Source organism: Stegastes partitus, unplaced genomic scaffold (genome assembly GCF_000690725.1).
Source record: "Stegastes partitus isolate 25-593 unplaced genomic scaffold, Stegastes_partitus-1.0.2 Scaffold1155, whole genome shotgun sequence".
In the NCBI taxonomy this organism is placed as follows: domain Eukaryota; kingdom Metazoa; phylum Chordata; class Actinopteri; family Pomacentridae; genus Stegastes; species Stegastes partitus.
In genome coordinates this window covers 81,273-106,135 of record NW_007578886.1, presented here as the reverse complement: position 1 = coordinate 106,135, position 24,863 = coordinate 81,273, and the positions used below count along the sequence as shown (strand labels likewise).

The following is a 24,863-nucleotide window of genomic DNA, read 5'->3' as shown; positions in this document are numbered from 1 at the left end:
GGCAACCTTCTTGCTGCGAGGCGACAGTGCTACCAACTGCGCCACCCTGCAGCCCCAACTTTGTACATAATTCCTTATTTAGGAAATCACAGTAAAAAGCATGTCATGCTGTCCTGAATTTTGAGCAAGGTTTTAATATATCTACCTCTCTATCACTCGATCATCAGCAACGTGTGTTTTTGTGGTTGGAGAAATGCATGGATCTTGCATATATGAGCACAGTTGTGAGTAAGCTGTTTTTTTTTGTTTTCTGTCCTGAGCTCTGACTTATTCATTTTCTAGCAAAAGGTACATCATGAATACAAAGGAACATTTCACACAAAAATGTGACAAGGTTGTTGAAAAACACTTTTAGAGGCTCTGTCGAACTACTCCCACCTCTCCACCTTCATTGGAAAATAAAATGTTGAATTTCAAACTTTTAAAATGGTTGACTTGGAGCTTTATTAATCGTAAGTTTAAATTTAGTATTTTGATTTCAATCAAAATATGCCACTTGTGGGTAAGGGACTGTACTATTAATGTGTGTCTCGCTGACATAGCCAGTAAGCCTTGGACATAAAATGTTAAGGGTAATTATTTTTAGTTTTAATAACTTTAAATTTCACAAGGGCAATGGAGAACTACATATACAGTTTATCTCAGAGGACAGTAGATTAAGTCCTGTGTACCGTTCTCCTCTTCAAAGGTGATGAGTGCCTGTCCTCCCCGCAGAAGCACAGCGGCTCTCTGGCTGATGGTAAACACTCCTCTGACTGGCTGAGTGCCGCCATCTGTCCCGTCTCTCACCTCTTTATTGCGGGCTATGAACTTTACCTCTGTGTCTGGAATCTGAGCATAGATCTAGACAGGGACAATACACAGTTAGTGTCCATTACCTCTGACATTACAAAGTCTATAATACATACATACAGTTAAAATTAATCGTTTTATTATTTGATATGGCAATGCACAGTTATTATGCATTTAAATGAAATGAAATGAAGGAAATGAAAAATAAAGTGTGCCATGTTGTGTGTTATTGTGTTAAAATTAACACAATGAACTGGGCTTGGTGACAGGTTTATTTAGAAAGGAACAATTAGAGCTGGTGGACAGGCCTATTGTCGTTCTCACCTTGAATTTCTGCTTCAGCGTGCTGCACTCAGCCCTCTTACCCTCCAATTCAGCTTGAACTCTCTTCAGTTTCTCCAGTAAAACTTGTTTGCGCTCAGCAAGCTTTACAATTTCATCCTATATAAAAGAATAAAGTGAACAAATGTAAATTACTCCTTCTCAGCTCTTCCCAGCAGCCTGCAGATGTTACAGCAAGGAAGAAAATAAGTGTACCTGCATTCTGCTCATGCTTTGAGTGAAAGCCTTCTGACATTCCCCTTGCTTTTCCACACAAGCCATCATCTCCTGCTTGGCCTTTGTCTTGACCTCATCTTCCTCCAGTTTTTCCAATATCAGCCTGGCTTTCATATCATCAGCTTTCTCTATCTTATTCTTGAAAACAGGACAAGTTCAGACTGAATACAACTACACCTGAGTGCAGTTTGCAAAGACACTGATTTCAAAGAGGAAAGTACATTCAGTTCCTAAAGGTGACAGATGCTTAACACATAAATTAATTGCTGTCTGTTAATGCCTTGACCATCACTAATTACATTCTGTTTACGTTGTCTGCATAGTTAAAATTGTCTCCATGGCAAACATCTCAACCTGATGATGGCTGGACAAATAAAACCAAAACTATCTGCATTAATCTCTACTATTAGAGAAAGCAAATCACTACACTGCAAAAGAAAAAATCGTTTTGATGGTGTTAACATCATACTGGATGAAGAACATTTAAAATAGTCTAAAATAGTTCAAAAATAATAATGCAATTTCAAGAAAAAATAGTGGACATCACTGCACTGTGCAGCTAAAACAAGGATCCTAAATATTTGGACCAATTATTTTAGGATGTTTTTGAAGGCTTGGCACTGGAATGCTGTCCGACCTGCTAAACACGTGACACACCATAAGCAGGAAAGACAATCTGGCTCTCCCTGCCTCTCCCATCACAATCTTCATCCAGCTGTCTTTAAATGTTGTGAAACCAAAACTGACATTACAACAGATGGTTTCATGTTAATGTTTGACAGTGCAGGTGCTTTAGCATCTTTGAACTTTATTGCTTCAATATAAAGACAGTTACCTTGTTGACCTGATCTAAAATATGCATCCTCAAATTAACGTCAACTTTCAGGACAAAATAATTATAGTCCTTGTAATACTTGCAATGCACTGTCTGAATGAACCCTGTGACACTCCATTCTTATCTGTTATAGACGTGGCTGGGGACACCCACAAGTGAAGTGTAACTTTAAATGTTTACCATTTTAACTAACTTCACCTGTGAGTCTACTCTGTATACTGTTCTGAAATAAATGTTCATGGTGAAGCCTCACAGCGTAGTTACACTCTGTGACTGTAACTCCATATTGAGTATACATTTTGGAGCAGATTGGACTTTTCAGCAACAACAACTTCTGTTTTCATGATGATATTCGTAACATCATTTAGTGCAAAGTCACAATTTTGATAACTTTGCATTACAAAGGTCTTTCAATGACACCAAGCAAATTTGAAGTTATAAAAACTATGTGAAACTGGTACTGATACAAGTGCTTTTAAATGGACTGCAGCTGCAGGTTTGGAGCAGGAACGTTAACGGTTAACAACAGCTGACCGCGCTTACTGTTCAAGTGAATAAAAACTGCGCTAACTGGGCCCTGGTCTTGTTCTCGGGTTGAAATGACGGACATACCTTCCATGTCTGCAGCTCTTCCTGGGCCTCCTCCAGCGGACTGTCCTCCTTCAGATCTCCCACCATCTGACACACACGGACACTCTCAGCTGTTTCTACTTGTCGTAGGAACGTACTTTGCTGGAACAACTGAACACTCCTTACCTTTTCCTGGTCGAGGATGTCAGCCATGTCCTCACCGACGAAACTCAGCTAAGTGTGAAAAACAAATAAGTCCGTCCAAAGCACCCACTAGAGCCAAACTGTGAACGTCAGGGTGCTACTTATTGATTTATTACTTTTGTTTCGAATTGTACTGTGATAAAAGAGACTGAACCCAGAACACAAACTGCAGCTCCAGTCCCGACGACGGCTTGGAAATCGAAAGTAAGAGCCGGAGTGACGTGTCCTGTACGGAAGCCCGAGGGAGCGACAACTGCGCAACACTTGATTTCTGTACATGGTGTCTGTGAGCTGGTGTTGGTCCTCTTTGAAATAGAAAACGGTTTAAAAAGGGAAACTTTCATGTATTATATATTCATCACATGTAAAATGAGCTATTACAAGCCTTTTTCTGTTTTGTTGTTGGTGAATATGGCTTGTAGCTCATGAAAATAAGAAATCTGGTATCTCAAATTATTAGAATATTTCATGTTATTGACCAGAATTAGAATTTATAATACAGAAATGCTTAAACTCTGAAAAGATGTTAATTTATACACTCAATATTTAGCTGGGACTCCTTTACAAAGAATTACAGCATCAATGCAGTGTGACATGGAGGTAATCAGCCTGTGGCCCTGTTGAGGTGGCATTGAAGGCCAGGTTGCTTTGACAGTGGCCTTCAGCTTGTTTCTTGTCTTCCAGCAGTACCCCACACATGGGGTTCTATGGGGTTCAGGTCAGGTGAATTGGCTGGCCAATCAAACACATTAACATCATGGTCAGCCTGGTTGGCACTGTGGCCAGGTGCTAAGTCCTGCTCTCAAAGCAAATTAGCACTTTCATAAAGTTTATCAGTAGATGGAAGAATGAAGTGCTGTAAAATCTCCAGGTGGCAGCGTTGACTTTGGACTTGATAAAACCCAAATGGACTGGACTTCTGGTCAGGACACTGTTAAGATGTCCCAACAGAACCAAAGTAATGGGAGAAATACCCCCATACAAATTAAGGAAATCAATCAGACTAAAAGCATAAAGAAAGGGGGTAAGACATCAGCAATTCTACAATTTCATTTAGCAGACACTTTTATCCAAAGCAACGTACATCTGAGAGCAGATACAACACAAGCAAGGATCTAGTCAAGAGAAAACAATCTGGATAAGTGCCATAGAACAAGGTCAAGTGTGAGAGGGCGTAGATGCCAATAGCAGGCTGTAAGGAGGAAATAGGATTTTTTGTTTCTTTCTTTCTTTCTTTCTTTCTTTCTTTCTTTTCAGTCTGTCAAGTGCAAAGGTGTTCAGTGAAGAGCTGGGTCTTTAGTCTTTTCTTAGAGACTGAGAGGGAATCAGCAAGCAACATCTACCAAAGACACCAAGATGTAAGTGCCAGAAGAAAGCAGGGGTGAGCTAGAAAGCAAAAGAACAGCACTTAGCTTTTCTAGTTCCTCTCTCAGTCCTTGGTATTTTTCAAGCTTCTCATGCCCCTTCTTTCTGATGTTACTGTTACTTAGGATTGCTACAACTATCACTACTACAACTGCCTTCCTCTGCTGTTTATCAACCACCATGATGTTTGGTTTCGTAGCCACCACAAGTTTATCAGTCTGGATTTGGAAGTTCCAAAGGATCTTGGCTCAGTTATTTTCTTTCACATTTGAAGTGAGAAGTTGGTGAAACATCTTCAAGAATCTACAAGGGAATCCCAACGACTGAAGCTCCTATGATTACCATGACCTGGATGACTGAGAATCTACAGAGACACCTTTGAAATTGTCTTCCATCTTGATCCAGCCCATGCAGATGTTTCTGTACACTATGCCAGCTACTTGGTTATGGTGTTCCATGTATGCTGTGTCCACCTGCCTCTTACAGTCTGCTGTTATGTGCTGTTCTGTCTCAGGTTCATCTTTGCACAGCCTAAACCTGGGGTCCTGTCTGGTGTGGTGGACCCTGGCCTCTGTTGATCTTGTGTTCAGTACCTGTGCTTGTGTTGCCATGATTAGTGCCTCTGTGCCGTCTGCCAGACCAGCTTTTCCAGCCACTGCTACGCTTTCTTGATATCAGCCATTGCTTTTATCTGTCCATGGTACAGGACATGCAGGGGCTTGTCCTTCGATGATGGTTCTTCTTCCTCCTCCATATTATCTTCTTTCTGCTGCCTGAGGTATTCACATAGCAGGTCATTAAACTACATTTATTTTCTAAAGACGTTCTTTGGCAGCCGGAAGAAATGGCATACTTGTCTGTATGTAAAGACAACCAGTGATAATGAGGAGGTCACATGACTCCCTGCCAGCTGAGTAGCAACGTGCTCTCGGGATCAGAAGTTGAACCTGACATATGACTGCTTGATAGTTTATGCTGCATTCGCGGGCTACTGAGAACTCGGAATTTTTGCTTCCGATTTTGAAATTAAAAAGCAAAGCAAAACAAACAAACAAAAAAAAAACAACTCGGAGTCGGACTTCCCATTCCTTAACAAGTTTCGTCAACTTCTGCTTTAAGTCATTCCCCAAAATAGCAGCCTACACATTAAACGGCAGGTAAATACAGCTTCTCTACACTTTAAATGCTGAACAAAGTACCTTCTCAGCGCTTCAGTTTTTTCCAGTTTTTCCAGTTCCAGATTTTCATGTCTGTTGGCGAACATATATTGTGTCTATGTAGGCAGCTAGTATTTTACCCACTCCATGCATCACGCGTACTGAGGTCGAAAGTGACATAATACCGAGGCCCTTGCCACTTCCGAGGTACAGCGAAAGCAGCATTAGCTGGTCAACAGCGTCACTAGCCAAGTAGCAGAAACAGGTCGCCGAGATGCGTTGGTTTGAGGGATCAATTCCTGATGCCATTAACTTGGCTAAACAGCGGGGCTTCGTCTTTGTCGTGGTCATTACAGGTAACTGTATTTGTGTGGAGACGAGCCGTGTAGCTTACTCGTGCTTACATTGGTAACAAGTGAAAGGCTGAAAAAGCAGTAGCGCTGCTATGCTCGCCAGCTAGCCGTGTTAGCCATCAGAGCCGTAGACAGCTAGCATAGCCAACCAGCTGTCAAAGAAATAACAAATGTCATGAACATTAGAGGAAAGTGACCCACCGAAAGCAAGAATACAGAAATAAAGAAACCCAAATATGATGTAGAACAATATGTGATCGCAACGCTCTGGTATCAGGAAGTGACAGTTTGTGTCCAACAGTGTCTGTTGTCCCTGTTAGCCGAAGCAGATTAACTGAACGCGAGCGTCCGTGAAGGCCAGCTCGATGATTTTACAGTTAAGATATAAGACAGTAATGATCCTTATGACAGGACAGATCAAGGCAGCGGATCCCTCTGATATGACTGTTACGGTCGGGTTACATGCAAATGATATCCGATTAAACTCATTTCTAGCAGCTAAATTGTTCTGGGACCAGTGGGAGTTGGATCATTATTGCATCATAGTCACCAGCATGAGCTGGGTGCTGTTTGTTAGCTGTTTTACCATTGTAGCTTTCTGGAAAGTATGTGACCGTGATGGTTTATTTTATTGACAGATAGCTGTGACTAAATGCCTCCTCACTGATTGTGTCTGTCCTCAGGGGAAGATGAACAGTCGGTGCAGCTAATGTCCAGCTGGGAGGATGACAGAGTCTCCGAGGCAGCACGGAACTGTTGTGTGGCCATCAAAGTTGATGCCAAGAGGTACTGATCTGTTACATTAAATGCACAATACACAGTCCAGAACTTTTATTGGAAGTTAACTACATTACAGCATTTTCCTCAGTGTATTGTGATTTGGTAACTGATATTGCTCTCCTCATTGTCTTTCTGTAGGACTTACGAGAAATGGGTGTGATGATGCTTATGAACCTGACATTTACAAAACTACTATGTACAGTTGTGAACAAAAGTTTGCATACACTTGTAAAGAACATGCGTCTTTGTCACAAAAAAAACAATCAGGCAATTTTGTTATTATAGATTTATTATAGGTCTGCTGGGATTATGAAATTTGCCGGGTCAAAATATACATACAGCAATGCTAATATTTGGGTCAATGTTCTTTGGCCGTTTTGACCTCAACTAGATGCTTTCTGTAGCCGACCACAAGCTTCTGGTTGTATCTTTGACCACTCCAATTGGTGCAGTTGAACCAAATGTGTTAGCTTTTTGACAGGAACTTGTTTCTTCATCACAGTCCACAGGTTCTTGAAGGGCTTTAAGTCAGGATTTTTGGAAGATCAGTCGAAACTCTTAATTTTTGCCTTTTCAGCCATTTCTTTACCACTTTTGGTGTGTGTTTGAGGACCTCAGTCTCATTTTGGCTGCTGATTTTAGATTTCCTAAAGATGTGGTGGTAATCCTCCTTCAATCCCCAGTTCCACTGGCCGCAGAACAACCCCAGAGCATGCTGCTGCCACCACCATGCTGGTGGTGTATAGCTTAATAGCTTAATTTCTGTTCCATCTGACTACAGAACTTTCCTCCAGAAGGCCGTTTCTTTGTCCATGTGATCAGCAGCAGACTTCAGTGGAGCTTTAAGGTTCTGCTTCTAGAGGAAGAACTTCCTTCTTTATTAGCCTCTCAGCTCATGTTGATGTCAAACCCTGTGGTCACTGACAGCTGTGTTCCAGCAGCTTCTGATTCATTCAGAGCTGCTTTTTAATTATTCTTGGTTGACTCTTGACCATCCTGACTAATCATCTCTCAGCAGCGGCTGCTTGTGTTGTAGTCCTGATTATGGCAGTGACACAACTGGACCATGAACTTTATTACTTAGTTGTTTGCACAGATGGTTTTTGGATCTGTAGATGCTTTGAAATGGTTCCAAGTGACTTCCCTGACTTATAAAGCTCAATGATGTTCTCTTCCAGATCTTTGCTGAGCTCCTCAGACTTTTCCACTGCAGTGTTTGTGTCTGAGTCTAATGAGTGGATCAGATGGTTCTGTTTAAACTCGCTCAGAGGAGTCAGTAGCTGGAGTCAATTGTAGTCACTCACGAGAAATTAAGAGGCCATGCTATTATAAAAATCTGGTGAACACAACTCTCTACATCACCAAAATAGTAATTCAAGTTGCTGTGTGTATATGTTTTAAAAATATTTTCACAACTGTATGTCAACCTTTAATTTGGCTGACCTCAGCAATAAATTAACTTGTGCAGACGAACTTAAGAAACATAGAATTTCTTCTGCTTTTGATTTGATTTGTTCACAATTATTTTACTTTCTGATGTTGCTTCACCTTTTCCAACAGTGACGTATGTGTGCAGTTCTCCCAGATCTGTATCCTTTTGCTGTTCTAAATGATGTCCATTCTTTCTTGGTTGAAGTGATGTGGGGCTACGACAGAAAGTTACGTAAAATTATAAATAATTGATTTTTGAGAGCTTAGACAGCCTATTGCATTGTTTCACGTAATAGCAATGTAAACCCAATTTCCTGCCTAGTTTCAAACTGCAGTGAGAGCTGTTGGGTTCATACCAAATAGACAAAGATTTTTCAAGAGGAACATAGTGATTCCAGCAACTCCAGTGAGTGAGATGTTTGCTCACATTTACTTTAACCCTTAAATGCATACTTTGGGTTGGTAGTTATGGTATTGGTGGCTTAATCTCTGTTATATACGTGCAACAAAGCAACTTTGTAATGGGATTTTGATAAAATTTTAGTTGATAAAAAGCATTTAGACATTTTTCCTCCGATAGATCATAAAAGTGACATTTTTTTTCTCTCACTATTTTTCACAAGCTACTTGATCAAAATACCTAAGGCTGTGCTTCAAAACTATTAATCTAATAATCACAAATTATTGATTTAATATCAGTGAAGTTTAACTGAAAGTGAATTGCCTTCTGAAATCGACATAATACAGGTGGACAGAAGATGTCACTCTGTTGGTGAAGCAAACCAACCTAATTACTGGTTTCATGTTGTTCTGTCATCAGAACAGTTACAGGTGATACTACCTGCCTCTGGTGATGTTCCTCATTTTAACTGGTGAAGGTACCGGTGTCACTGGGTAAAAATGAAAAACTGTTAGCTGACGACAGGTGCACCAGCACAGGTCCATGCATTAGAGTTGAGTGACTCCATGCACACTTCTTATTTCTTCACTGTCAGAGCTCAGATTTACTTGCCAATGTGATGAATTTTTTGCATTCTCACTCTCTAATTTTCATTTAGAGATGTAGTAAAATGTTGCACTGTAGAGTCCAACTGCCCCAAAGGAGGGCAGTGCAGCTGCAGTAGCAGGTAGAGTCAAACTTCTGACATGGCACCTCAGTATTTTGAGTATTGTGACTATTGTTATTTTTCTCTTTCCTTACCTTTCTGTTTTTGCTACAACATGGGGCATTTAAATCTTCTTTGTATGTATGTGATTAGCTAAGAGTGCTAATGATATGATTCATGTAAACACTCAGTACTGCAAAATATCAGTTGCTGCAATGTTATTCCTCAACCCCCCTGTTTGAAGATCCAGTGGTGTGCATACCATCTAGCTTTTTTATTGGAGAGAATGGGATTCCTCTGGAGGTCATCGCTGGAAGTGTGTCTGCTGAAGAGCTGATGAAGAGAATCAACAGAGTTAATCAGGTACAGACACAACGGTTGGATTGTATATAGTTTAATTTACGGATAACTCTAGCCACTAGTCAGCAACCACAGTTCTAGTATAGTTGTTACACATGACTAAAATAGAGTATAGTACAATTGTATTTTGATGACAACCACTCCTTTATCTGCAGCTCAGCAACACTGTAATATCTTCTACGTTTAAATGTACAGTTGGATGCAGAAGTTGAGCCATCTATTAGCAAATGACACATTCTGTTCACTTTGGAAGTGAGCAACCTTTGCAGCTAACACATTAAGCATAAGCCTATTTGCAAATGGTAATGCACTTTCTACTTCTTCACAAGTAATAGAAAAAAATTAATCCATGTGCAAACGTCTAGCTGTCATATCCTGTCAATACTTAATCCACTTTGGCAGATATGATTTGCAGTCCAAAGTGTTGAGTTTTTATGATGAGGTGGTGAGTAAGGTTTCTTTCTGATGGCTATCCCATGTTGGCTTTGTGCATCAGCACTGCTCACTGGAACTGGTACAGTACCACTCCTATGTTAGCTAACCTTCCTGCAGTTCCTTTTCGGCACGTGGGTCCAGATCTTGTCCGGACCTCTACAGTTCCTCTTACCTTCCATTTCTTGATTACATTTCAGACAGTGGATATTGCAGGTTTGAAACACTTTGAAATATTATTGTAATCCTTCCTGCACTGTAGCCGTCAGCTAACTACATCTTCAGACCTCAACCAGTTGCACCGAGGAGACCATGGTTGTTGTTACTGAATTTTGAAGATTTTACAAGCAGAAGGGAAGCAGAAACTTATACATACAAGCGTATTCATGAGTTTACATGTGAGTGAAAGTTATTGGCAGCTAACGCTGTAAAAAACACAAAATTTTAATGAGATCAACTGTGCTGAAACTGTGTCTTTTTCTATCATGATAAAATTGCAGTCACGTTTTGTTATTTTTTAGGCCTTTAGTGTAGAGGTAAGTGGAAAAGACAGGAAACGTAGGGAGAAGAGTGGGGAAAGGACATGCAGCAGATGATCTGCGGGTTGGACTCGATCCACAGCTGCTGCATCAGGGTCTGTCCACCCCCGTACATGGGTCACCTGCGCAACCTGTTGAGCTACCGCGGTGCCCACCATCACAGTTTTTAAGAAGCTGATTGAACCATGTATATGGCCTCATTTACATGTTTTTCTCTGTTGTCAACAACTATGAAATATGGTTAACACTCTCGAATAAGCAGAGGAAAATAGATAGATGAATATGACAGCTCAGCGGTAGTGTGGGACATCCATCCATCATCTATACACCGCTTAATCCTCACTAGGGTCGTGGGGGCTGGAGCCTATCCCAGCTGACTCAGGGTGAAGGCAGGTTCACCTGGACAGGTTACCAGTCTATCACAGGGCTACACTTAGAGACAGACAACCAAGCACACTCACATTCACAACCATTGACAATTTAGAATCACCAATTAACCTCAGCATGTTTCTGGACTGTGGGAGGAAGCCAGAGAACCCGGAGAGAACCCACGCTGCACAGGGAGAACATGCAGACTCCACGCAGAAAAATCCTGGGTGTCCTCATGGAGACACGAACCGGTGACCTTCTGGCTGTGAGGCGACGGTGCTAACCACCGAACCACCTTGCAGCCCTAGTATGGGACATTAAATAAAAAACGAAAACGGAAAGGTCTCATATAGTTTCCATGTTCAATATATACTTGCAATCGGTTGCAAGTATAAAACTATAAATATTTATAAATTTTCACTTTTATTATCACAGTGCTGTCTCCCTGTATGCAAATGTTCCACTTCAAGAATTCCACCTCTCACTATTTTGAGTGAGCACTGAAGTCACTGGTTTGTTTGAAGAAATACAAATAAGCCAAAGTGCTATTTTTCCATATAGCAGAATGATCGTGGGGTGCAGCCAGGTCATTATTTTCCACAGAATAAGCTGGCAAACTACAACTAATCCCAGGGTAATCCCATTTCATTTATGCACCCCTCTTCCTGTGTCCTTGACTGTCCTTGTATCGGTTTTAAGTCTAAGAGACAGCTAGCATCCATTCCATGTATGAACATTTCTTGGCAAACTACAGCAATTGAATAGGTGACACACACTTTTGCTTTATTTTCAAGCTGTGATTGCAAATTGTCAGCTGGCTCATCCACTTGACTAGCTATGGTAAAACTGATATTTGCAAATGTTTTTTGTTTTTATGTTTATTTTTTATTTTTTCGGGTGTGCAATGTGGCAAATGTTTAGCATACAGTTTTCCAGAAAATCCTCCTCTGTAAATGGCATCCCTAATTTGGCTATTTCTTCTGCTATCATGAAAGTTGCCTTTAAGTAACATATTTTGCTGTAGTTGCACACCTCTTTTCAGTTTAGCGACTTTCTGAAACCTGTATTCCATATTGCTACTAGTATGGTTTTAAGATGACAACAAAACTTACAGTCAAGGCCATAACTATTTGGACATTGACACAATTTCAGCTCTGTACACCTCCACATTAGATTTGAAATGTGCTTTAAGAGCAGACTTTCAGGTCTAATTTGATGGTATGTACATCCTAGTCAGCTGGACGGTTTAGGAAGTACAACACATTTTATATTCGCCCTCCACCTTTTTAAGGGACCAAAAGTAATTGGACAAAGTAACATAATCATAAGCTAAATTGTGACTTCTATTATTTGGCTGCAGGTTATTAGCAGTCAATCACAGCCTGAAGTCTGGAACCCATAGACATCACTTCCTGGAGAGTGTTCTTAATTAGGCCAACTGTTGTGAAAGGTTTTTTCATGACCAGAGGGCTGAACAATGAAGTGAGATTAGTGGGTCAGAGAGGTATGTTAATCCTAAAGTTAGAGTTTTCAGTGTCATGGACGTGGCTCTCTTTTTACCTGCTAGATCTCCATGGTAACTGATGCTGTGGAGCTAGGTCTCCATGGTAACTGATGCTGTGAAGCTGGGTCTCCATGGTAACTGATGCTGTGGAGCGAGATGTCCATGGTATCTGATGCTGTGGAGCTAACCTGGTCAGTAGCAGGTTATGTTCAGAGTTTCAGATTTAAATCAGCTGAAAGAGCGTCTCCCTTTAACCAGATCGTGTCCTGACTATTATTTTTGAGCGATACAGATTCTGCGTTTTATCTGCAAACATGCTAATCTGTGCGTTACTAGTATCACTGAATGAAGCCGTGTAGTTACAGTATCACACAGTGTACCATGCGTTGCCATGGGAACCTGATGTGTATTTAGTTGGTGATGCAGAAATCACACAAATATGTTTTATTTATGTATTATTTTATTATGTATTATATTATTAATTTTGTGCAGAAGAAGAGTCACGTTAAACGCCTCCTTTTACGTAAGCAGAGTCTGAAGCAGAAAGTCTGAGTTGACAAAGAAAGTTGAACCACCGTCATAATACCTGTGATTGCTGACTGGGGCTTTAGTTTTTGTCGAACCGATTTACACAAAGAAAGCCTGGCTATGTCGAACTTGCTTCGTAGTATACTCTTCTGGGAAAGGATTCTTCTGTCATCCACCACACTTGTTTTCTGTGGTCTTCTGGATATTTTGGCATTGCAGAGCTCACCAGTGCGTTCTTCCTTTTTAGGAATGTACCAAACTGTTGATTTGGCCACACCTAATGTTTTTGCTGTCTCTGAAAGGTTTGTTTAGATTTTTCAGCCAAATTGTATCTTTATTGATAGTGACAGCTCTTTGGACTTCATATTGAGAGTTGACCTCACCAGATTCCAAACGCAAATACCACACTTGAAATGGATGCTAGACCTATTACCTCCTCCTTGTAAATGAGATAATAGGGGAATAACACACACCTGGCCATGGAACAGCTGAGCAGCCCATTGTCCCATTACTTTTGGTCCCTTGAAAAAGTGGAAGGCGCATAAAAGGTGATGTAGTTCTTACACCGTCCACCTGATTTGGATGTAAATACCCTCAAACTAAAGCTGATAGTCTGCTCTTAAAGCACATCTTGATTGTTTCATTTCAAACCCATTGTGGAGGTGTACAGAGCTGAAATGCTGACAATTGTGTCAATGTCCAAATATTTATAGACCTGACTTTATTCACTTTGAAAACAGAGATGTTGTCATGGCAAATATAATCCATGGGCTTCTGTTTACATTCTGTAAAGAAGTACTCAGTCTCTCGTCTTTCTTGAAAATGTCGTTCTTCATCACCAACTTTCCCATTTGGTGCCATCCTGTGTCAGCTTACTAGCTTACCGACTGCAAAGGTGCATCTGTCTGCTTCAGTGTGAGGCATTCACAGGGCATGCGTCAATGTTTAGACCACACCTACAACTAGGCAGAACAAAATTGAGGGGCTGGATTTGGCCCGCGGGCCTTGAGTTTGACGCATGCTCTAACACATAAACTACTGCTAATACAGCTGCTGAATTTGCATGGTGTTATTTCTGGTAATAATTATTTTTTTGCTTCCTGACAGATGCACGCTCAGGAGGTTGGAGGTGGGACCAGAGTGTTACCAGAGGCAAGTGGTTGTATAGGGACCAGCCCACCTGACAGGACAGCCACAGAACCTGCCTCAGCTCTAGCAGTGCCTGCTATGTCAGAAGCAGCAGCCACATACCCTGCAGCAGTGACAAAAACAACAAAAGGTGACTGCACTCACTATTCACTGGGCATATAAAATTTGGACCCTTGTGCGCTTCAACTTCAGTTTAGTTTTCATAGCACAGAAAAGAAACCACTGTAGTCCTTTTCTGATTTAAAAGTTTTGGAATAAGAAAGAGATGGAAGGACACATTGCAGTCAAAGAGAAACAACTGAAATGAAGTACAATTAAAGTGCTAATAGGAAAATAGGAAAAATAGGAGTTCTCTAGAGTTATATTTTAAACATATGTGACATCAGGTACATGAAATGACTTTGTTCTGTACCTAATTCGTAGGTATGATAAAAGCAAAGAAAAGTTCAGAGTTGTGCAGGAACAAAAAATAAACAGGATCTGCAATCAAGTTTCTAAATACTGTCTTCACTAGTCAGCCACACACAAGAACCACTAACACCCGGTAAGTGGTGTGATTATTCACCAATTAGTGAACAGTCAGTTCTTAAAGTTGACGGAAGCAGGAGAAACTGGCAGCATAAGGGTATGAGTGACTTTGACAAGAGCCAAACTGTGGATAAATAATTGGGTCAAAGCATCTCCAAAATGGAAGGTTTTGTAGGGTGTTCCTACTATGCAGTGATTAGCACCTACTAATAATGGTCCTTTGAAGGACAATTGGTGAACCAGTGAGGGCTCATTGATGGGTGTGTACAGCGCAGACTGGCCCCTGTTGTCTGATTTCACAGACCAGCTATTGTTTTACAACCTATTAAAATCTGAAATTCTATGATATAAAGATGTGAGAACATACAGTGCATTGCACCTTGACATGTATATGGCTGCATAGGTGAAGTGCCCATGTTGACCCTTCACTGCCTACAATCGGCTTGTGACCATCAGAAATGGTCCATGGAGCAATGGAAGGTAGCCTGGTGTGATGAATTACATTTTCTTTTCTTATTATTAATAATAATAATAATAATAATAATAATAATTAATCAGATTTATGGCGCTTTTTTAGGCACTCAAAAACACTTTACAATGCCAATTATTTTTTCACACACATTCATCCCGGTCATGGTAGCTACGGTTGCAGCCAGAGCTGCCCTGGGGGAGACTGACGGAGGCCTGGCTGCCATTCTGCCCTCCGACCACCACCTCAACAATCCATTCATACGCATTCACACCAGGCAAGGTGGGTGAAGTGTCTTGCCTAAGGACACAACGACCATGACACAGGTTACAGGGTGAAATCGAACCGCTGACCTTCCGATCATTGACCGACTCGCTCTACCGCCTGAGCCCCAGCCGCCCAGCTTCATTTACCTGTGCAGCATAATGCACTATGGAAAGCCTGCCATAAATGCTCCATAAATGTAAATAATATTTTGCTAAGGTCCTCGAATTCACCTATATGGTACTTCACATTCTTCTCTTCTTTTTTTTTTCTTTTTTTTGTAGCTTTTAAGTTCTCCCTGACACCTCCTTGTGGCTGGTTGGGGTCATCACAGAACTGAGTGATCTCTTTCTGCATATTCTGTCATTGTTGGCATTGAAATGGACTGCCTTGATTTTAGTGTTTTTACCAGCCAGTCAGCTAGTGTCAGTATGCAAAAGTCTGTCATGGCCAGGCAAAATGACATTAGTGCTGTCGTCACACTCAACTCAACTTTATTTATAAAGCACTTTAAAAACAACCACTGCTGACACAAAGTGCTCTACATCAAGAATAAATAATACAAAACATAAAACAAACAATTAAAACAGTTAAAACAATAACAACAATAAAATGATAAATACAAGAGCAAAGTCTCATGCTGTGTCAAAAGCCAAGGAGTGGGTTTTAAGAAGAGTTTTAAAAATAAGCAGTGAAGAGGCCTGTCTAATGTACAAGGGCAACTTGTTCCATAAACTCCATAATGGATGTCGTGTTTTGTTTTTTTGTTTTTTTTTTTGGTTCTGTGAGTCTCTTTTTTTCTTAACATTTTCAGAAATAAGCCATCGCAAAAACATCTTGTAGTGGCCATGGGGACCAATTTGTTTTCCACCATAACTAAATTATGTATTTTGCAAGAACATATATGAAAATATAGCCTAGATTCTGAGATAGTGTGATTTCCTTCTCTATGAATTCCTCACCAACTATTCACCTGGACAATTAGTGATGATGTACGTGGTATTATTGTAATCCTTGTACATCAATGTAGTGGGCTGCTTTTTTGTTAACTGACTCAGTCAAACTCTCCCTGCCTGCACAGGCACTGTCGTCATCAGGTGGGTCTGATTTGGGATCCCCCCCTCTCCACCGCCAGCCTCCTCTCTCCCCTAATTTGTTTTTTTGAAATAATCAGCTATGCATAGATTAGTCATTCTGTCTGTCTGTCTGTCTGTCTGTCTGTCTGTCTGTCTGTCTGTCTGTCTGTCTGTCTGTCTGTCTGTCTGTCTGTCTGTCTGTCTGTCTGTCTNCAACTTTTTCCTGTAGTCCTCCTTACACTTCTTAGTCTGTTTTTTCAGTTGTTTTTGTGTGATCTTCAATAACTCCCTGTCTCCATCCCTGAAAGCTTTCTTTTTGGTGTTCAGCAGTTTTTTCAGGTCACTGCTGATCCAGGGTTTGTTATTGGGGAAGCACCTCACTGTTCTTGTTGGAACGATGCTGTCCACACTGAAGTTTATATAATCTGTCACACACTCAGTCATGGTGTTGATGTTGTCTCCATGAGGTTCACAGAGGACATTCGAGTCTGTGGCCTCAAAGCACCCTCTCAGAGCATCCTCAGCCTCCGTAGACCAGGTTTTAATAGTCCTCCTAATGACTGGCTGCTGCTTAATGATGGGCTTGTAGGTAGAGGTGAGAAGAACCAGATTATGATCTGATCTTCCTAAAGGAGGCAGGGCAGAGGAGCTGTATGCATTCTTAATATTTGCATAAAATAAGTCCAACGTCTTATTTTCTCTGGTGGTGCAGCTGACAAACTGCTGGAAAGTTGGTAACGTAGCAGAGAGGGAGACGTTGTTGAAGTCTCCAGAGATCGCCATGAATGAGTTTGGATGATAAAGATCAGTTGCATCAACTGATGCATCAACCTAAATTGTGTCAGATATTTGCACCTAGTTTTTTCATAGTTAACGTCTCCCCCAAATTCTGGTCTGAAACTCTCCGTTATACATAAAGAATAGCCTTACATGCACTATTGCTACAACATTCCTATTCAGATATTTTACTGGATGAATGGTAGTCAGTTGTGTAATAGTTATGCATAACTAGATCTGATTGTGAAACAAACATTAGCAGTTGAGACAAAACCTTACGAACCTACTGGCTCTGTGAAACGGAGTAAAGCATGAGTTAGGTATAGTAAGACCAGATTCTATGAGTATGTATAGCTTTCCAAGTGTCACCCACCTGTCAAGCATGTTGCCCATTAACATTGCCAGGGATGTGCATGAACTCTGAGTCTCTTTTTCAATGCGCACACACACACACACACAAACAATGGACTGCTAGTGAACCATGAGGTGATATTCACTAAATTGATCAAAAATGTTCTGGATTAGAATCACAGATGAGCTCTACCTGTAACAATTTAGCCTTTTGTTGAGTTGGAGCTGGCAATCCTTATTGAAATCAGTGAGGTTATACTGTTTATAGCATGACTTAAGTAGATGAAATGCATGATATCAAATTTGAAACTATATATAGCAGTAAAACTCAATGGAGTATGGATAGACTTTGCTTACTCTATGTTGACAAGATGTCAAGTATCAACTTACCTCTCTGGTTTTCTTTTGTGTTCTTCTTTTACACAGCATCCCTCTCAAGTGCAGTGGATAAGGACAACCTTTTAGCCACAGAGTGTATTGCAGAGACTGCACCTTCTGACTGTGCTGCTCAGTGTTCTGAGAGTGAAGAAAACCTTGACACTAAGGTAGAAAGGTAAGAGCACTCATACATGTCAAGCTCAGTGCAATCTACACAGAAATTTTGCTTTCAGTTGCATTGGCGATACTTAGGAAAATCTCTGTGGCAGTAAGATAGCAGGTAACCAACTATTCACCAGAAGAAGAACTAAAGATGTTCCTGAGAAGAGTCCCAAAGGAAATTAATTTAATTTTGCTTGAGATATGTGCAGAACTAGGCTGTAGTCCAACCTTGGAAAACAAAATTGATTGGACATAGTTGAGAAACACAATTATGTATTTATGGCCCCACATGTATACAGCATGTCAGGACAAAAATCAGACCATGACGCCAAACTCTCTATAAAGCTCTTTGACAAATTCAGGGCTAGATCAGATCTTGGGTAAAAAACGTTCTTAAAACTTTTAGTGTTCCCAGGAGCACTGTGGCCTCAATCATTTTGAAATGGAAAGTTTTAAACACCCCAAAATCTTCATGTCCAGCCAAACTACGTAACTGAGCAAGAACGACTTTGGTCAGTGGGCCCATTAATTCAATATTAGTCTAACAGAGCTCCAGAAGTCTCCTGCAGAGATGTGAGAAGCTGCCAGAATTACGGCCGACGACCCTGAGAAACACTCAGTCCTTTATAGTAGAATGACTAGACGAATGCCACTTGAGCAAAACACACGACAGCCAACCCAATCTCACAGCAATTCGTGAAATGGTCATGAAAGAAGGACACATGCAGGAAAACAACGACCGGAAGATGAACTGTGATTGCAGCAATGGATAATCTGACTATTGTAACTGAGAGGCCAGCGGTGGGGAATGTATCTGTAGCTTTGTGCAGCTTTTAGCTAGCTTGTCGAGGTTGGCTACAATAGCTACTAGCCTAGCCTAGCTACTGCTGCTCCCTCTTCTTCTATTGATTTGGCGGTTGGCATCCAACGTTCAGGTGCATTACCGCCACCTACTGTACACAAAAACATTACAGACTCTGTAGGATGGATCTCTTCCAGGTCTACAGCAAGGCTACACGCTGATGCTAACAGGGTTGCCTTAGCAACGAGTGCAAATTTCCCCCAGACACTGCTGGTGTAATAAAAACAAAAAACATACCACAATACGATGTACTCTTTTACAATTATTTCATACTACATGTATTATACTTTAACAGTAGCACATTTGTCACTACTTCAATCCGTTTATTTTAGTCTATTAATACAAAAACACAACCCTAGTTGTAAACCCCCCCAAAAACAACATATTTCATGGCGTGTCCAATCGCGTTGTATTGTAATGCAACTGGAAGTTGTTGTTCTTTCTTCAAAATAGCCATTTCTCCTAAATGGATGGTGAAATATAAAACTTTAGATGCATTTAGGGGTTTAAATTGTGGAGGAACCCGTTTATTTGAACTTACTGTACAAATGAAATTGATATATATAGATGAAGTTAAATTTTTACCACATTTTGTGATGCTCCCTGCGGGTGAAAACATCAAGCCACAGCATAGATGATAGTAGTCAAGAGCTTTGTATAACAGTTGGTCCCATGATTCTAGCCCCTTTCATTGTTGAATTAGAAGCTTTAAAAGATGCACCAAAGTCAAGGGTTGGGGTTAGGGAGCAACTTCGAACTTCCAGACTGACATAATCTTACTCCCCTGATCAGGTCCTTTCCAATGATGTAGCATGTTTAGTCCTATGACAAAGTTTTAATTTCCACCCCTCTGAATCCAGCCCTGTGTCAGGTGGAGTTTTCCAGGAGATATGTGAAGCTCAAGTGGATAAAATTAAAATAAAATAATTTTGTTCAACATAGTGGGTAAATTTGTCGATGACAGCGTTGATAGCTCACTTGGTTGAGCTGGCGTCCCATGTACAGGGGCTGAAGTCCCCAACGAAGTGGCAGTGCGTTCGAATCCAGCTCATGACACTTTGCTGCAGGTCCTCCCCCCATTCTTCTCCCCCACTTTCCTGTCCCCCTCTTCACTATACTATCAAATAAAGGCACGAAAGGCCAAAAAAAAAACTTAAAAAAAGATGTTTATCCTGTTATTTTAGGGTCCGAGCACTACAGTGCGTAGGACTCTATTGTAAGTCGTGATAATTTTTATACCGACTTTTGAAATGCGATTTTTAAGGCCTAAACATGCATGAAAACTCACCAAAATTGCCACGCACATCAGGACTGGTGAAAATTTTGATATTTTAAGGGAGTTGACATGTCAGTGCCAAAATGGCTCGACAGTGCCACCTTGAAAATTTCAACAGACTCCCATCGGAAGCACGCTTAACCTAGACCTACACAATTTGGTAGGTATATGGAGGAGGTCAGGACAATCAAAAAAGTCAGTAACAACCATAGCCTAAACCCAACAGGGAGTAGCCATTTTGGATTGTTCGTTTGTCCAACCTGAGCTAGCTCCTCCTAGGGCACATATGTCAAACTCAAGGCTCGCGGGCCAAATCCGGCCCGTCACGTCATTTTATGTGGCCCGCGACAGATATGTGTTTCCTAATCTGATAAATAATAGGATCATAATATAATGTTATTTATGTTATGATAACACAGCAATGTGCCTACACCGGGCTCCAGACTGAGACCAAAATGTTCTGATATGTGACCATGACCACATGTGCGACTTAAAGGTTCATGTGGTCGCATTGTGCGAGTGAAGGATGATCATCAGGCTGATCTGGTTCCTCCCGTCGGCACAGGTAGCTGCTGCTCCAGTTACTGTGGTTGGAAATAGTCATATTTCTTCCCCATTGACTCAGTCTCTCTCTGCCTGACCGGTTTCACTGTTACTGTGTTCCAATGACACAACCATACATAGCTGATTATGTTAAAAAATTTTTAAAAAAAAGCGAGGTGAGAGCGGGAGAGGTCCGACACGCCTGATGGTAAAAGTGTTCAGGTGCAGGCAGACAGATCTTGACTGAGTCAGTTAGGAAGAAAAAGCAGCCCCACATCCAATCTGGAAGATTCAAATATTAACAACGATCACTGTTTTGACTACATGATGGCCAGTGGTCTGGACATTTAAATTGCGCTCAGCTCGTAGAAAAGTCCGTTCATAAAAACCTCTGCTAAAAATGCTGCTCATAGAAAACTTTTCAACTTCGGCAAATTAGTGCAGAACGCGCTTTCCACTGTTTTCCAGCTAATGTTTGGTCGCTCATCTGTCAGAGGAGCTGCACTGCAGACACCTGGTAGCATCTACCGGAGCAACATGTGAGGCATTCATGGAACATCGGTAAAATGTAGCATCTACCGGAGCAGCATGTGAGGTGTTTAGGGAACGTCGGTAAAATGTAGCATCAACTCATGCACATGTGACATCAGAAGAGGACTGGTGACAAAAAAATATATATTTTCAGGTTAAAATATTTTACAAATATCAAGTCTTGTATCACTGAAAATAACTGCAACAAGTTATGCAAAACCAGCTATTCATCTGCTGCATGGTGGATTAACAGCTGTGGCAAAGCTGAACCAAAACAAAGGGGTGGGCGACCAAATCATTAGCTGGTGCAACCAACAAAGAAAGTTGGCAGCACCAGTGCTACCATTGGAAAAGTTAGTCTGGAGCCCTGCTACATGTATTTTACTTTTAGATAAAGGCATGCACAATAGTTGTACATATAGTAAATAACAATCAAATGCAGAGACAATTATTTGACAATATGTTAAGGAGTCGTTACATTTGTACAGTCTGACAATTACAACTGGCCCTTTGAGGGCAAACATAATGCTTATGTGGCCCCAGATGAAAATGAGTTTGACACCCCTGTCCTAGGGGTAAGTGACAGAGCGCTGAAATTTGGGGAGCATGTGGAATACGCCTTGAAAATAAAATGTTATCAAAATCTTCTGCAAAGGTCAAAGGGTGTGGCCACAATGGCCCTCTGATTTTTGATCCTTCGCCATGAAAGAGAAAGTACTGTGTAACAACCCTATACATGCTTCAATCAGCCTCGAACTTTTCATAATTGATCAGACCGCTGTCCTGATCACATCCATATGCCCAAATCCATTCACAGTGATAGCGCCACCTATTGGTAACAGGCTGTTTGAGGCATTAGACTCCCATGTACCATTGCTTCAAACTTTGTGATATCATTCTTAAAATTGGTCAGCTAAGTCTTGTTACACTGACAATGCGACAGTGTGAAGCATTTGCATTTTCAAGCAACGGTGTTGCCATGATGACGCATAGTTCCTATGACATGGAAAGGAATTTTTGACAGCTTTGGAATGCTCATAACAATTCTCTATCGGCTCAACCACAGACAATATGTGCCTGTTTGGCAAAATGGCTCAATAGTGCCCCCTGCAGCAATTTACCCATTTGCCCCCGCTGGACACTTAAGTGACGTTTACAAAATTTGGTAGGCATATGTAACACATCAGGACGCATAAAAAAGCCTCTTGGACCCATACCATAAACTCAACAGGAAGTCCACTATTTTGAAATAACTGTGCAGTTTATTGTGTTTTTTGTGATATTCAAGAGCTAACTCCTCCTAGGGGTTAACTCCTACATGCCTCAAATTTGGCCAGCGCATACAACAGGGCTTGGTGATTAAATATTATTAACAAGCTCCCCAAAAGTCTGAGGGCATGGCTGATTTTTGATCCTTTGCCATCACAAAGGAAGCATGTCTAACGACCCTGTACATGCTCCAATCTGCCTCAAACTTTACATACTTGATCACAGTCCTGTCCTGATGAAACCCATACGCCAATATCCATTCACAGTCATAGTGCCACCTGCTGGCAATAGGAAAGAACATGTTTTACACTTTTATGTGCTCTTATTAGCAGGTTGACCGCGCTGGCTAAATTTGAGGCGTGTAGGAGTTAACCCCTAGGAGGAGTTCGCTCTTGAATATCACAAAAAACACAATAAACTGCACAGTTATTTCAAAATGGCGGACTTCCTGTTGAGTTTATGGTATGGGTCCAAGAGGCTTTTCTGTGCGTCCTGATGTGTTACATATGCCTACCAAATTTTGTAAACGTCACTTAAGCGTCCAGTGGGATCTAATGGAGAAATTGCTGCAGGGGGCGCTATATAGCCATTTTGCCAAACAGACACACATTGTCAATGGTTGAGCCGATAGTGACTCGTATGCCAATTTTGGTGACTTTATAAGCATTCTAAAGCTGTCAAAAAGTCATTTCTGTCTCAAAGGAACTATGCGTCATCACGGCAACACTTGCTTGAAAATGCAAATGCTTCACACTGTTGCATCATCAACATGAGAAGAGTTAGCTGACCAATTTTAAGAATGATATCACAAAGTTTGAAGCAATGGCACATGGAAATATAATGCCTCAAACAGCCTGTTACCAATAGGTGGCGCTATCACTGTGAATGGATTTGGGCATATGTATGTGATCAGGACAGCAGTCTAATCAAATATCAAATAGTAAAGTTTGAGGCAGAATGGAGCATGTACAGGGTAGTTACACAGTACTTCCTCTTTTATGGCGAAGGATTAAAAAGCAGAGGGCCGCCGTGGCCACGCCCTTTGACCTTTGCAGAAGATTTTGCTAACATTTTACCTTCTAGGCGTATTCTACAGGCTACCCAAATTTCAGCGCTCTGTGAATTACCCCCTAGGAGGAGTTAGCTCTGGGTGGAGAAACAAATAATCCAAAATGGTGGACATCCTGTTGGGTTTAGGTCAGTGGCCACCACTGATCAGCTAATCGAGCTCTGTGGATCTGCTCCGGTCCCTCCTCCTTAATGACCCGGATGTGTGGCAGTGAAATTCAGATTCTATGATTCAAAGTACAATTTTTATTTCAATTATTTAAGTTGAGCAGTACAAATTAAAAAATAAATAATCTAAATGCCGTTTCTGGTGGCACAAATTTCAGGGATCAGCTATTTCTAGTTTGCAGTAATTATAAAGTACCACATTGCTGGATCTTTGTCTAAAATACTCTCACATTTTAGATAAACCTAGGCAAGGTTTTTCTTTAACCTGCAGTTTGTTCTCTTGGGGAATCCATGCTTTGACTTAGCCCAGCTATTTCACTACATCCTCTCGTTTTAATTACTGACTTCATTATGTCGCTAAGTGATCTTAGTCTTACCACACTGCAATTTGATGTTTATGTTTTTGTGTTCCTCGAGAAGCGCTTGTCTAACAACCGCACACTCAACACTGCCCTTCCTTGGGTCACCAGCAGTACACCCACTAACTTTGAAGTCGATCAAATGAATGAACCATCCCAGTATACTGTGAATAGCTTGATCCAACCAATGACATTTAACTAGAACCTGCAGTCCAGAATCTTATTTAATTGTAATTTGGACAAATAAAACAGAAATGAGCCATTCAAAACACAGATATATCACATAGAGGTACAGTGGCAAGAAAAAGTATGTGAACCCTCTGAAATGTCCTAGTTTTCTACATTAATTGTTCATAAAATGTGATCTGATCTACATCTAAGTCACAAGTATAGACAAACACAATGTGCTCAACATAATGCCACACAATCAATTATAATATTTCATGTCTTTATTGAACACATCCATTAAACACTCATAGTGCTGGTGGAAAAAGTAAGTGAACCCTTGGGCTAATGACTCCAGCAAGAGCTAAGTGGAGTCATGTGTTAGCAAACCTGGAGTCCAATCAATGAAGCAAGATTTGACTAAGATGTAGAGCTACTGTGACCTATAAAAAGCACTCAAACATTTTGAGTTTGCTATCTACAAGAAGCATCTGCTGATGTGAACCATGCCTCGCACATAAGAGATCTCCAAAGACCTACGATCACGATCAAGAATTGTTGATTTGCACAAGACCGGAAGTGGCT

General features: G+C 40.9%; 2 protein-coding genes across 3 annotated transcripts in view; one reads left to right on the top strand and one right to left on the bottom strand.

The window, feature by feature from the left end:
* The window catches only part of nmi (N-myc (and STAT) interactor), a 14,770-nt gene extending 11,580 nt beyond the window's left edge, over nucleotides 1-3,190 (bottom strand). Inside the window, exons 1-5 of the mRNA XM_008296832.1 lie at nucleotides 2,942-3,190; nucleotides 2,798-2,863; nucleotides 1,330-1,488; nucleotides 1,117-1,233; nucleotides 672-843 (exon numbers count right to left, since the gene is read on the bottom strand). Coding sequence (XP_008295054.1) covers nucleotides 672-843; nucleotides 1,117-1,233; nucleotides 1,330-1,488; nucleotides 2,798-2,863; nucleotides 2,942-2,968 — 541 coding nt within the window. The 5' untranslated portion in view covers nucleotides 2,969-3,190. The remainder of the gene's footprint in view (nucleotides 1-671; nucleotides 844-1,116; nucleotides 1,234-1,329; nucleotides 1,489-2,797; nucleotides 2,864-2,941) is intronic.
* Nucleotides 3,191-5,709: 2,519 nt separating this feature from the next.
* The window catches only part of ubxn4 (UBX domain protein 4), a 53,342-nt gene continuing 34,188 nt past the window's right edge, over nucleotides 5,710-24,863 (top strand). For both annotated transcript variants that reach the window (XM_008296834.1, XM_008296833.1), the window contains exons 1-6: nucleotides 5,710-5,837; nucleotides 6,518-6,620; nucleotides 8,175-8,203; nucleotides 9,396-9,514; nucleotides 13,991-14,162; nucleotides 17,924-18,050. In XM_008296834.1, the coding sequence (XP_008295056.1) occupies nucleotides 5,756-5,837; nucleotides 6,518-6,620; nucleotides 8,175-8,203; nucleotides 9,396-9,514; nucleotides 13,991-14,162; nucleotides 17,924-18,050 (632 nt within the window). In that variant the 5' untranslated portion in view covers nucleotides 5,710-5,755. The remainder of the gene's footprint in view (nucleotides 5,838-6,517; nucleotides 6,621-8,174; nucleotides 8,204-9,395; nucleotides 9,515-13,990; nucleotides 14,163-17,923; nucleotides 18,051-24,863) is intronic.